This window comes from Gallus gallus, chromosome 3 (genome assembly GCF_016699485.2).
Source record: "Gallus gallus isolate bGalGal1 chromosome 3, bGalGal1.mat.broiler.GRCg7b, whole genome shotgun sequence".
In the NCBI taxonomy this organism is placed as follows: Eukaryota; Metazoa; Chordata; class Aves; order Galliformes; family Phasianidae; genus Gallus; species Gallus gallus.
This window is the reverse complement of record NC_052534.1, coordinates 40312137-40325448: the sequence shown is the minus strand read 5'-3', so window position 1 is coordinate 40325448 and position 13312 is coordinate 40312137. Positions and strand designations below refer to the sequence as shown.

The 13312-nt window shown below is 46.0% G+C and overlaps 1 protein-coding gene across 4 annotated transcripts in view; it reads right to left on the bottom strand.

Annotated features, from left to right (window-relative positions):
• Window positions 1–12883, bottom strand: part of TRIM67 (tripartite motif containing 67) — a 36820-nt gene extending 23937 nt beyond the window's left edge. For all 4 annotated transcript variants that reach the window (XM_025149193.3, XM_015284378.4, XM_025149194.3 and 1 more), the window contains exons 1-4: window positions 11751–12883; window positions 5569–5664; window positions 1938–2060; window positions 639–749 (exon numbers count right to left, since the gene is read on the bottom strand). In XM_025149193.3, the coding sequence (XP_025004961.1) occupies window positions 639–749; window positions 1938–2060; window positions 5569–5664; window positions 11751–12653 (1233 nt within the window). In that variant the 5' untranslated portion in view covers window positions 12654–12883. The remainder of the gene's footprint in view (window positions 1–638; window positions 750–1937; window positions 2061–5568; window positions 5665–11750) is intronic.
• Between the last annotated feature and the right edge of the window lie 429 nt (window positions 12884–13312).

Genomic DNA, 13312 nt, shown 5'->3' with positions numbered 1-13312 from the left:
GTTTGGAGCCATTTCTTCTTAGGCAATTAATAAGGCAATAAAACTAATATGGCAAAATAATAATTAAGGAAAATGTTAATAAAATGTGATTAGTTAGGCCAAGTAATTGATTGGATAATAAAACGCATATTTTTTCTCATCAATTGACCCTTTCGTGACTTGCCCCATCTTCTCCCTCATCTCAGTGATGATAACTATGAAAGACTCATCCCGCTTCCTCCCTGGGACCTGGGATGCACAGCTCCTGCAAGTGAGCCAGAGGGAGTCAGACAACAAAGAGATACCTGCCAATCTTCCTTGACGTAGGCTTACATGAGATCTAACCATAAAATCTCTTTCAATATATTTACAGAGGCAGACTCCAAGGGGCCTTCTACACATTTAAAAACTCTTTGGACCTTAGCACAAGCTTCCAGTAAGTTGCCTGTTGCAGAAAGGATGGAATAAAACCATAAGGTTTAGCAATACTCAAATCGTAACTGGCACGAGTTTTGGCTAGGCCTTATAGACGTTACCAGCAGGAATCTGTCTTGGAAGGGGAAGACATTAATTAGCAAAGCAGTATACTTTTATATTCACATGTCAGATCTTTTTATCTTTGATCTTTTTTACCCCCAGTTCACCGGAAAGGAAAATACCTGTAAAAACCCAGAGGGGTCATTTTCTTTGATAACTTCTAGGCAGTACTCCATAAGCCCTGTTGACTGACGTAGCTTCAGCGTACAGTGGTTTATCTGGTCCCAAACAACCTGGAAAACAGGCATCAGCACAGTTCTGATAATTGCCTCAGCTTACAGCGAAATGCATAAAATTATTCCAGAAGAGGCAACAAATGGAAGAGCGTGTAAAAGCAATGCTTAATTTAGCTGCCATATGGCCATTGCCACAACTCCATCAGCTACGCTCGCTTGCTCTGTATTGTAAATACCGATAATTAGTTTGGCAAAATGTTGCGCACGGGGAATCTCAATTTTCAGAGCAGATTAATTGCTCAAAGCTCAGGTTTGCTTGGGGCAGGAGGAGCACAGAACATATTTCTGCATTTGCAATATTCACATTTACAATCGTGCTTTCACTAAAACTTGAGCTTTCAAAAAATCTTTGTCTTAAAAGGCAAATATTACAGAGGATAACTGCAGATTATACTCTACCATTCTTTTCATAATTCATCATCAATCCTGTTCAGCTTAAGGATGCACTACTAGAATTAAGAATTTAAAAAGGCATCTCTTTTCCTTTTTAGGATTTTGGACTTCATTCTGCTGTAAATTAGGCCTAGTAGCATTGTGTTCAGTAGCACAACTCCTCAGTTACCGCAGGCTAACAGGAACGAACAGTAAGATAAGCAGTACTGTTAGAATCATGTCCTAAGTGTTGGCTCTTGTTAAGCATGGAGATTTCCAAACGCCGACCTCAGGTTGATTTTATTCATTGCTTTTCATGTTCAGTTTTTCACTGTGATATCTCCTCCCGTCTTAGATACTATTAATGTTATCCACATTGTAACTCTTCAAAATCACTTATACAGTTCCACATTTCAAGAAACTTATCCATTTTTTTGACTTTCACTTTGTCCATTCAGTTATAGCTTTCTTTCCCCCCCTTTACAGCATTTCTTTAATAACTTCTGAGTAGCACATGGACATCTGGAGGCTTGCTTGAATTTTTAAGATTTGAAGAGACACCAAAATCCCAAAGGTTATACCTGAGCAGAAGTGGTCTCTTGCCATTGGAAGGATTCACACATGCCTAACATTAAGTGCCTAAGCACTTTTCTTCTAAACTGCTGAACTGGAACATGCTGAAGAACTTCAGAATTGGGTTGTTAGGAATTTGCATTGTGTGAAGGGCTGGGGACTTGACAAAATGCACAGTAACACCAGGTATCAACAGCCACACTGAGCTGAATACTTACAGCTGATGAGAGCTGCACTCACCTTTAGTTTGTGTTCACGTTCCTTGGTCACTTTTGTGAGCAGTTTGGCCTTTTGTCGCGTTAATGCATCAACCAAGGCATCACACTGAGCAACAAGACAGGCTTCATAATCCAATCCATTCTCCTAGAAGAGTCATATTCACCAAAGAAAATATGCTTTATCACTACACTATTGTTTATTCTTACCTGTTTTTTCCATTCAGAGATATCCTTTCAAGGCTTTAGCATTCCTATTGCCTTTCTGATTTCATTACGGCTGTGCCATTAATAGCTGCATGCTATAAAATGAAACAGGAAGATGCCATGCTGCAAAGTGGGCTTCTATGAAAACCTTGATTTACTGGCACTTTCCAGACAGCAGATGTAGTACAACATAATGTAAAATCAAAACCCACTGCACACTCATACATAAGAGGAGTCTGTCCCACTCTGTATAATTAACCCATCGTAGCTCCTTTGAAATCACTAGCTAGTACTCACAGTCTTTTATTGGCACTGTGGTAAAACCCTGCTGGGCAGGGGTCAGCAAGTGAGGTGCACAATTTGTACCCCCTACAAAGCCTGGCTATCACTCAGCCCTCCATCAGCTCCTGTAGGGTAAATGAGGAACAAACTGTGCTACCACCGACTCCCTGTACAGTTGAAGAAATCCGGGTGAATGGTACAAAACCATCTTGTGCTTCCAGGTGATAGCTCTCCCTTCTTGTGGAGTTGGTGCTGCAGCACCCATTTGAAGGGAAGCTCTCCCTCGCTTCATCTGCCCATGAGGCAATCAGGAAAAAGTTTTCAAGCTCCTATTGCCACAAAATGCTCTGCTGTCCTATCAGCCTTCCTCCCAGTTCCAAATAATGAATATATATATATATACATACTATATATATAAAATATATTTTAAGCATATTAAATATATATATATATATATATGTATCTGCTTAAGGAGAAGCATGTCAATGGAAAGCCATTACACATCTCTAACTCGTTACTGTTTCTCAGCTCTTTTGTTTATGCCATTTTTTCTACTCACTTGCCAGCAAGAAGGGATTGAGGAGAGACACCAGACAGCTCAGTTACTGTTGCAGGTTTATCCTAGACACCTCCTGTTTGTATCTTTCCATCCTCGGCTTATATCACACCTGACTCCCTCTTAAGCTTCTTTCTATCAAGCTTCTCTTGGTGTGCTGTTTTGTGTATGTAGCCTGAGTCTGTACATGGTGGTAGTACACCATTTTTCTCATCATTTTCTGTTCACGCTTTACACAGGGTGTTTGGCAATATGCCTCTTCCAAGTGAGAAAGGATGAAATTGTTACAGCAGATGGGAAAATGTGAAAATCAGATAATGAGAGCATTAGGGAGGAGCAAGGAAACAAGAGCGGCAATGAGGAACAGGAAGTTTGTAAGACTATCAGATGTAGAAGTGACCTCAGAAAGGTGAAGGGAAGGAAGAGGAGGAGAAAGCAACAGGTCTGCAAAACAGGAAAAAGGAAAAAGAGATTAAGAATTTGCAGTCTCCCCCGGGCAAGACAAAAACTCTGTTCCCCATAGCTCTGACGTTCACAGTGAGGAGATAAAGAGTGTGGATGGCTAAGTGGTCTGGAATGCACTGAAACGGGATAGTAAAATGTACACATGGCCCATTCCTTTGTGCAAAAATTCATTTTTAAGGCATTTTTGCCTTAAGTGTCTGTAAGTGTTAGGTGACCACCAAAAAACACCTATTAGAAATAACCTGCACTGAGATATATCTCAGTTCTGGGTATTCTGGGTATGAATCTACATGTATAAATCTTTATCTATCCCCCTGCCAAAAAAAAAAAACCCAAAAAACAGTCCAAGAACTACTCTTTGGTCCACCAGCCAAAAGGTACAGATCAGCTCACGACATTTCTAAACCCTTCCCCTAAACAACGTGACTACACCAGCCCTGCCCACTGGGAGCAATCCCTGTACCAATTCCTTCACCTGGGAAGAGTGCAATTTGTTATGAGACAAAATGATGCCAAGGAGCTACACATAGTTCAGACTCATGCTGGAGATTGGCTCAACACATGAAGTTCACATTCAGCTTTATGCTCAGGCATGCCTAAATTTTAGAGAGTGGGTGGTTGATACAATTCCCTCTTTCAAATCCACCTTCAGTATTTAAGCAAGGAGCAGCACCAACGAAATTTCTTGCTCTTTTGATTTAATTGTAGCAGCTCCCTTATGCAGAACAATTTGCCAGTGATTTTATTGAAATACATTAACAGATTTTACAGCATAGTCATAAGTAGTCATAATAGACCATCTTTGGGTTTTAAGAGGGGAAAAAAAAAAAACCAGATTTTTAATGGAGCTAGGAGACTCAAGAAAAGAGTGGCAACAAACTATTGCTTTGGATGAGTTATCGCAGCCCCAAAATAGCTGTCAGTACACACAGGAGGAACTGCTCTCTAGAGGTGCCCACCCTCCTTGGGCAATGAAAGAAGCCCAGGTGACTGGGCTAGATGGGCTGTTTAACTTTTAGATAGCAAAGGTCAGCTGAGAAAAACCTCAGTGCGTTCAAAACACAGCACATAACAAGCACCACCTGGTGTCTCCACACTGGTTTCTTTCAGCTAGATGCACTCTTCTTTACCAGGTTCCTCATCTCCCTTTGTTCTCTTCCCCACCGTGCTGCAGAAGGCAGTGAGGGTGTGTGATTATACTGCACTGTGGCAATCTGAGAGCTTTGGCAGCACTTGCTGTACAAATTCATAATTTGCAGTGTTCAGCGACATTTTTTAAATGATTAAACCCTAAACCAAACACAGATTGTTGAAATTCTGCTTTGGCTTTCTGTTAGCAACAGAAATAAGACTTGCTTGTTGAAGAAAGAAGAGCACGCGTATCGTAGAGCACACATTGTGGCTACAGATAGAAAGTACCTCCTTCCAGACACCACAAAGCTCAAAGCACAGCAACACATCTGCAGCCCCACTCTGCATGGCGAGAAGGGAGTTGAGGACCACATGACCTCCAGCACTGATCAGAGTGTAAATCTGGTTGGAAACAGAACTCGCTTCCTTTGGGGTTTGTGCCCTCAATTACTGCACTCACCATGAGCTCTGTTCTGACTGTTAAAGCTGGGCAATTGCGTGTGTGGAAATGCCTTCTCCTTTAATAAACAATCAAATTGACTTAGCAGCATGTGTTTCTTTCCTCTTTTTTGACTTCCTACAAATTGTCTAATAAACAGGTTGACTGGATTTTATCCAGCAACAAGTACATTTTTAGAAAATGCAAGATGAAAAACAAGTAGTAAGTGTTGAGTGGGTAAAAGGAGAATTTATCCTAGAGGTCCAATTCAAGGAAGAGCCAGCAGGAGGGAGGCTGGAAGCATGACCAAGGGGTTCAATCAAATACAAATCAACTCAGCTCCGGTGTCCAGTACTGAGTATCAGATTCTTGCAATAAACAGCAAACAATCTGGAAGCTAAAACAGGCTCATAGACATTATCTGATGAGTAATTTTGCCTAGCAAACTTACATCCAAGAAAGGTTAGACGATTCCAGGAAATACAAGAACAGTGAAGGAGACAAAGCCATCAGATAAATTATTCACTCAGTTCTATTGATTACATATAATCAAAACGGCTAACATTCTACAGTTACCTGTATCTGCTGCAATAAATTTTTCAGCTGAACCAAAAATTCTTTAGCTTCCTTTGCTTTATCTGAAACACCATTTAAAGCCTGAGACAGTTGTGCCTGCAAGAAAAAAAAAGAAAAAACAATAAAAGGAAAAATTGGAGATAAAATGTAAATATATTTCTTACTAATCCTTGCTTTTAACAAGTAACGATGAGCTAATAGGCTTACTTGCTGTCACACGTATTCTTATACATGCAGGCTGTTTGTGCTAGAAGAGAAGAGTTAAGATTTTAATTGTAGTAAGATTTAATAAAGGAGAAATACGCATGTGGGGGCAGTTAAGTATTGTGGCTGTACATTCCACGTTATTGCAGTGACTCTGTAAGTCAAAATACTTTTTACAAGACAACTACCCACATGTATAAGGAAATAATTGTCTTACACAGTAACATCTGTCATGCTGTGAAATTCTCAAGTGCTTTCCAAAATAGTACTTCTCTTCATCAAAGCCTGAAATCTTTACAAGCATAGTACATTCTATCAAACCTATGACTTTAGAGATAAATCTTTGTTTTTAGACTTCACTGCTATGTCCTTTTAGGGCTTCAATTTTCCATGTTCCAACCCAACAAATGGGTGAGTATTTCCGGAATAGCTAAAACAACCTCTTCTCCTTGTTCTTGACAGGTGAGAGATGAGGATTTCATCTACTGTAAGCCCATACTAAAGACCCAGCTTCCCGTTGCTCAGCTTGCAGCTAAGATCTCTACAGTGAACAGGCAGCTTCTTGAAGGACTTTCAGGGTCTGGAGGAAGGAGGAGGAACCATGGCCTGAAGGTGCAGCCCTCTCACAGTTTCTTTGCAGCCTGACTGGGACTACAGAAACCATGCTTTTCCATCTGTCAGCCCATGGCCAGTCCAAATCCAGCATTAGATATCTGCCAGCATAACATGGAGGGATGAGATGGGTCCCATTCTGAGTGACATTGGTGATGTGTTTTGCTGTCATGCTCAGCCTTCCCCACAGGACATGCACCTAATGCTGGGCTCTGGGCTCCTGTGCGAAGCCCTACTGGTTAGACTCTCTCTTCATGGGTCTGCTCCTTAGTCACAATTGCTATCTATCAGACTGCCAATGCCCAGGTGCTATCCTCATCAAACAGATATTCAACTGACATAAAGAAACATAAAATGAAGCCTCCTTGCTAAAGTCAGGTTTCCAAAAGTTTGTAGTCTCTTGACTCCATAGGACTAGAGGGTGCCTGAAGACAGAGCCTTGTGCATAGGAAGGCACAAAAGCTATGAGAACTTCTTACAGGAGACTCAACTGCAATCCGCAAGTCACCGCTCATTGCCTGCTTCCATCTTTTTCCTGAAGGAAAGTAAATTGTTCCACTTCTGAAAAGGGCACAGCTCAATTCCTCATGCATACAAAGTCTGGGGCTTACCTCCCACCTGAACGCCCCTACATAGTCTCTCCTTGGACTCACTTGGTTGCTCAGGGCAAAAAGGAGCAGGATCAGCAGCTCCTTGTGTGCACTGTGTGCCCCAGCTCTGAAGCCACAGCCTTGCAGTGACATGTGGGCAGGGGGCACCAGCACGCCCTTGCTGAAAACAGAGCTGATATATAAAGAATGAAGCCATACTTGTATTTTTTCCCCTCCTATTCACACAAACCTTCCTCTTTATGCACAGTTGTAGGCATCGCATTAGTGCTATATTTGAAAATGAAATATGCTTTACTACAACTAATTTGTAACAAACATAGTGGGGAGCACAACAATTACAGTGCTAGATGCTTAAACATTTAATAATCTCTTGCACAAACTTCTGCTACTTTATAAAACCGTAAAGCAATTCTGTTTGCTATGAAAGCTATCTGAGGCCACAAAAACAAACCATAATCCCTTAAAAGGGTCCTGTTCTCCTCCAGCACAGCTGATCAGGACTTGGATCTGCTTCCTGCGGGTTGATGTGGTTGGCATAATTGAAAGCCCAGCCTTGCTGACTGCACTTCCCACTCCATCCACAAGGACTTTGGTTTGTCCAGCTGACATATGACAAGGTGGAACTGGCACGTGACAAAGTAGTGGAGATGCAGGAGAAAAGAAAGAGGGGACATAAGCACCACGTGCCCTGCTAGTGCCTGGCCCAACAAAATCATCTCAGTGTTTCAAGAATTGGTCCCAACAAAAGTAAAGCTTACACTTCTCCCACATCAGCCCTTACTCTCAAATCAAGGTGCATTTCACCAGAAAGGAAGAGCCAAGAGTTACAGGTGGCCACCGGGTAGAAATCCAAAAACACACCAATGAATTTTAACCAACATGCACTACTGTCAACTGGCGCAGTCATGGCTGGCTCCTGGCATTCTACCATTCCAAGGGAATGGAATAGAAACTTGACAATGTCATCGATCAGATGGCTCTTAAGTGAATTTTTGTGCTCATTAAAAACTGTGGCTGCATTAATATGATGGCAGTGTGGAACCGGGGAGAAGATGAGATCTCCATTTACGAAACCCACTTAGAGATAATAGCCCTGTTTTTCAAAGCATTTGTAAAAGATACCTCACAAAGCAGTGGAATCTAGTCATGCACTTCCCATTAAAACCAAACAGAACTACATGACTAAGCCCTCAGTAAACCAATCAAACCATAAAAAATGCCCTGCACACTCAGAGCAATCTCACATGCTGCAGAATATTTATTTGAAGCCAAACTGAAATGTTACAAGCTCCACTGACTACAGCAATTAATGACTCCTGACAAGCAGTATTCTACCTTTAGTTATCTTCAGTACTAGTCTTGCAACAAAAAAAGCAGCAAGGATTCTGGAGGTGGACACAAGGTTTCTGCTTCTATCAAAGACAGGAACAGAGAGATAATGAGGGTGAGTAATTAAATCCAGATAGGCACGGAAGACTGATGCTTCCTTTGATTTTAGAAAATGAACCAGATAATGCCAATGCCCTCTTTCAACTGAGAAGTTCATGCTCATTTAACTTGTTTTCCCTCCATCTCTCTGCAGTAGAAGATTAGCTATTGATTAGATAAGCTTATCCTGGTGCTGCAAGCTGAAAGCGCCCTCACGTTTTTGAGAATACAACTCTTTCCCACCAGCAAATCCAAGCAGGCATGCAGACTCCAACACTTGCTTTCAGCTGCCTGCCTGCCTTTCTCACACCCGTCCAGGTAAAGCTTGTTTTGGCATTTCTGTACATATAAAACCAGTGTGCAGACTGTGAAATGTATGCATCATACGTCAAAAGGCCTACAAACTTATATCTGTTCTTTCTGTGAAGACCTAAACCAACCTCTCCCTTTTACTTAATAACCAAAAGTTGTTGGTCCAGAGAGGTAAGTGGTGTAACAGAGCATAACAAAGACCAGCTATGTCAGTGGATTTATAGCTGATTTATGCAGTTGTGGCCCTTTTTTACTGGAGAATTTACATACAGTAGTGCAATGGGCAAGCCTGTACCATCAACAAAGGCCAAACAGTCTTGTATAGCCATCAAGCCATTGGCACAGCTGGGAGTAAATGCCCTTCTCACTGCATGGTCTGAGACACCACACCAAGAAGTCTGTAATTTTTCTACTGATCCCCTGTGTAAGACTCAGGCAAAGGGGAAGTCAAACAATTTGAAGAGAAGGACAATGCAGAAATTGAATGAAAATGGATTCTGAAGGAGAAGATAGGCAGTGATACTTGAAAAAAATTCTAGGGCCAGTAGAAAAAAATTATTAGCTTTTAATTATAATGGTGTGGGATGAAACAGTGAGCTGTGAGAGGAGGGGACATGGCAGTGGAACTCTTTACAGGGGACGAATGCTGCTCCTTGCCTTAGGGGGAGATAAGCAGGTGCTTATCACCTGGTGGGGAACAGGTGCTGACCTGCCACCTGAGCAGGCTCAGCTCATGGAGAATCTCTTCCACCTGCTGCTCTACCATCTACGCCAGGTTATCTGGGGAGAACACACACAGCTTGAATTCCATTTGGCATTCCACATGCAATAAGACTTCAGTATAAGTAACTTACGGCTTGGCCAAAGTCACTTCAGGTAATAAACCAGTAGAAATTGCTGCATGTGAGAACTATTACTAAGCATAAGTATCTAATTCTAGAGCAATTTATCTGAATGAGTGTGAGCTGATAATTTAGGTTATCTCTCTGTGGTTCCGCTACATTTATTTTCTGCCAAGTATATAGTTATAGGAAAAGTAACATCTACAAGAGCCCAATGTCAGAGTCCCCAAATCAGTTAATTTTGAAAGTTATTTAAACTTCCACTAGAACTTCCACCATGAGTCCATAAATCAAGAGGAATTACATTTTGTGACTAAGTACTTCCAGAAAAAAATGTGGAAAACCAACTAGCAAAACTGCAGACAAACCAACAAGCTCTTGTTCATTCTTTTAACAAGAAAACAGGAAAATGACTGTCAGCACGCACTGACTACACCGAAAGTTTATCACATTGCTCAGAAAGGCTCCAACCAATCTTAACTCAAAGTAAATTGTAACACAACACAAGCTGGTCTCTCACAGCCTACATAACATTAACCACGTTTCAACAGTGAGCTCAGTCACTGCTGGTTTGAGTAATTCTGTACAGACCTAGATCCTGCTGTTAGCAGAAGTAGTGATGATCTGTTCCTTCTGCACCAAGAGAACAACTCCCCTGCCATCACATTAGGGAGGAGCTGGCAGAACCCTTGGCAGAGAGCACGCATACTGAAGGACTCTGTCTCTTAGATGCACAAACTATGCTGCTCACCCCAAGTCTCTTTTGGGAAGCCTTAAAATCAAAAATGAACTTTTTACTCTTACTAGAAGTCTTAGGCTTGTGCTCTGCCACTCTATGGTTGAAGAACAAGGAGACCAGTCTTGGCTTTGTCCCCTGCCATGGATCTCCCTGGATGAGAGGATTTCTCTGGGCTTCCTATGATGCTAACTGCAGGAGAGGAGGGAATCCCGTGGCCAGCAAAGCTAGCCAAGTGCTCTTTACATAGCCTGTAGGAAAAGCCCTTTCCCTCTAAGTGGAAGCTCCAAAGGATCACTCTCAGCACTGAAGTTTTATATTCCCCTCTGTATGTGCATCTGTAGTAACAAAATATTTTAGAGGGTCCATCATTCTTAACAAGAATGAGCTAACATCATATACTTTGTAAACTTTTATGGTCATGTTTTTCTCTTTATTCAAATGGTTGCGAAGACTTTTGCATGGTGAGCGCGGCCACATGACCCAGCAGAACTACAAGAACCTGGGAAGCTGCCTGTGCTGCACAGTGGCTGCCTCTGACACGTCCCCAGGGGCCCCCAGAGCTACAGAGCAGCAGGGAAGGGAAGGGTAAACCAGAGTGCAATGCAGTGTGAATCTGGTAAAGTTGCACTTGTCTCCAGAGCCCATTCTGCTGTTGTCTACTCATGTCATTAAGGTCCCTCCAACCATCCCTTCTGGCCTCTTTCGTGAATGTTCTTCACCAAAGGGCAGTGGGCATGGAATGGGCTACTCAGGGCAGCAGTCACAGACCCAAGTGCTGGAGTTCAAGGTGTGTTTAGACAACACTCTCAGGCATAGGGTTTGGATTTTGGGTGGTGCTCTGTGGAGCCAGGAGCTGGGCTCAGTGATCCCTGTGGGTCCCTTCCGGCTCAGAATGTTCTGCAGTTCTATCAGGCTTTGAGAACTGAGGAGAGGAGAAGATCTTTCTGAGGCACAGAAGAAAACATGATGACCCTTGACAGCTCCTGTCATGCCTTCCTCCTAACACCTTTGGGTGGCTGAGGGCCACTCTCCCTCACCGATAGGAAGTTGTGGTGGAAAACATCTGTGGCAGCTCCTGTTGAGGTGAAAGTAATGAGAGAAATGAAAGAATGACCTCCCCACCTCCTCCTGCTGCCCATAGGCCTGCATGGGATGGCACAGACCATAACAAGGCTGGCTAAAGCCAAGTGCCCGTCCAGGCCTGGTTCAGCCTGGCTGAGGTAAGGGAAGGCAGCAGCAGGAGGAGTTTGTGGGACACCAGAAGACCCTGAGCAGAGACTGTGGACTGGAGAGAGTACTGGAGACCAAAGAGTGCTGTGCAAGGGATGATGGGTCACCTGGGATGATGATGGAAGTTCTGAACTGACAGCGGGGAGACAAAGTCCCGCTGGCACCCCGGCTCCTCCTCGCCATTGGCACGTGCTTCGTGCTTACCTTGTGCTGCTTCCACACGGCGCCCAGGGCCTTGACGTCGTGCTTGCCGTGCCTGCCGTCCTCCAGACACTGGTAGCAGACGGGGCTGCGGCAGCTCACGCAGTACATGCTGTAGTTCTCCAGGTCGTGCTCGGCGCACGTCGGCAGCTTACGCCCGCCGCCCGCCCCCTTCCCGCCGCCGTCGCCCCCTCCGGGTGGGCCCGGCGCCCCGGGCGGCGGGACCAGGCGGTGCTTGGCGAAGGGCCCGCGGGCAGGGTGGCAGCGGAGCTGGCAGGCGGCGCAGTACAGCACGTCGCACTGCTCGCACAGCACGGCCGCCGGTTCGGGCGGGCTGCGGTCGCACAGCTGGCACTTGGCGGCGGCGGCGGCGGCGCGGCCCTGCTGGTAGCGCTGCACGATGGCCTCCAGCAGCCGGTTGCGCTGGAAGCCGCGGAGGCCGCGCTGGTCCAAGGAGGCGCTCCGGTGGCACTGCGGGCAGGTGAGGGACGAGCCGGCGGGGCCGGCGCCCCGCTGAGCCGCCGCCGCCCCGGGGGGCGCGGGCACCAGCGGCAGCACCCGCACGCCGTTGGGGGACTTCAGACTGGGGGTGTAGGAGCCGTAGCCGCTGTCGGTCTCGCTGTGCAAGCTCAGCTTGTCCGCGTGGTCTACGCCGCCGCCCGCCGCGCACTCCGAGTCCAGCGAGGCGGCCGGCCCCGGCCCCAAGCCCGTCCCCGGCGCGGCCGCGGCGGCTGCGGGCGGCGCGGAGCCCCGCGGCTGGAGCAGGGCCGGCAAGTGCTGCTCGTTCTCCGGGGTCTGCACGGCGATGGTGCGGGCACAGGGCAGGCAGACATTGTGCGAGCAGGGCAGGATGATGGGCTCGCGGAAGAGCGAGCCGCACACCGGGCACTTCAGCTCCTCTTCCATGGCCGCGGTTTCGGGCTCGGGCTCAGGCGGGCGGCGCGGGGTCGTGGCCGCCGGGCGCCTCCATCCCCCGCGGCGCCTGCAGGAGGTTCAGCACCCGGCGTGCGCGGACAGCTCCGGGCCTCAGCGGAGCCGGCGGGGCGCGGGCGCTGTCCGGCAGCCGGCGGTGCCCGGGGCGAGGGGAAGCTCCGGCCCCGCTCCCCGGCTCGGGCGGGCGGCGTGCTGGGCTGGGTGCGTGGTCGTGCTGGGAGTAGTGATATATGGGCACGGGAGGCGGGGGCAGCAGGAGGAAGGGGCGGGAGGAGCCCTCTCCAGCAAATGAGGGATCGCTCGCCCTACGGCTGAGGACAGCAAAAACAATTTTTTAAGGATCTCTCTACGGCGATGGCTTTATATGTTTAAGTAAACCCATTGTTTAGGTAACGGCATGAACGCAGGCGGGGTTCTGCTATTCGTAGGAGCCTTTTCTCCCCTCCCCGAGGAAAGCAGAAAGGAGGAAGCTCCCACTAATGAACCGAGCGTGTTTATCTTTTACCCGTACCTTACCGTACTTGAGCACGACAAGGACGCACAAAACGTCAGGCACTGAAAGAGGGAAGAATGGAAGAGATCTAAAGGGGATCCCGGCAGGGAATTCTGTGGCTACACGGGGCAAAGGGGTA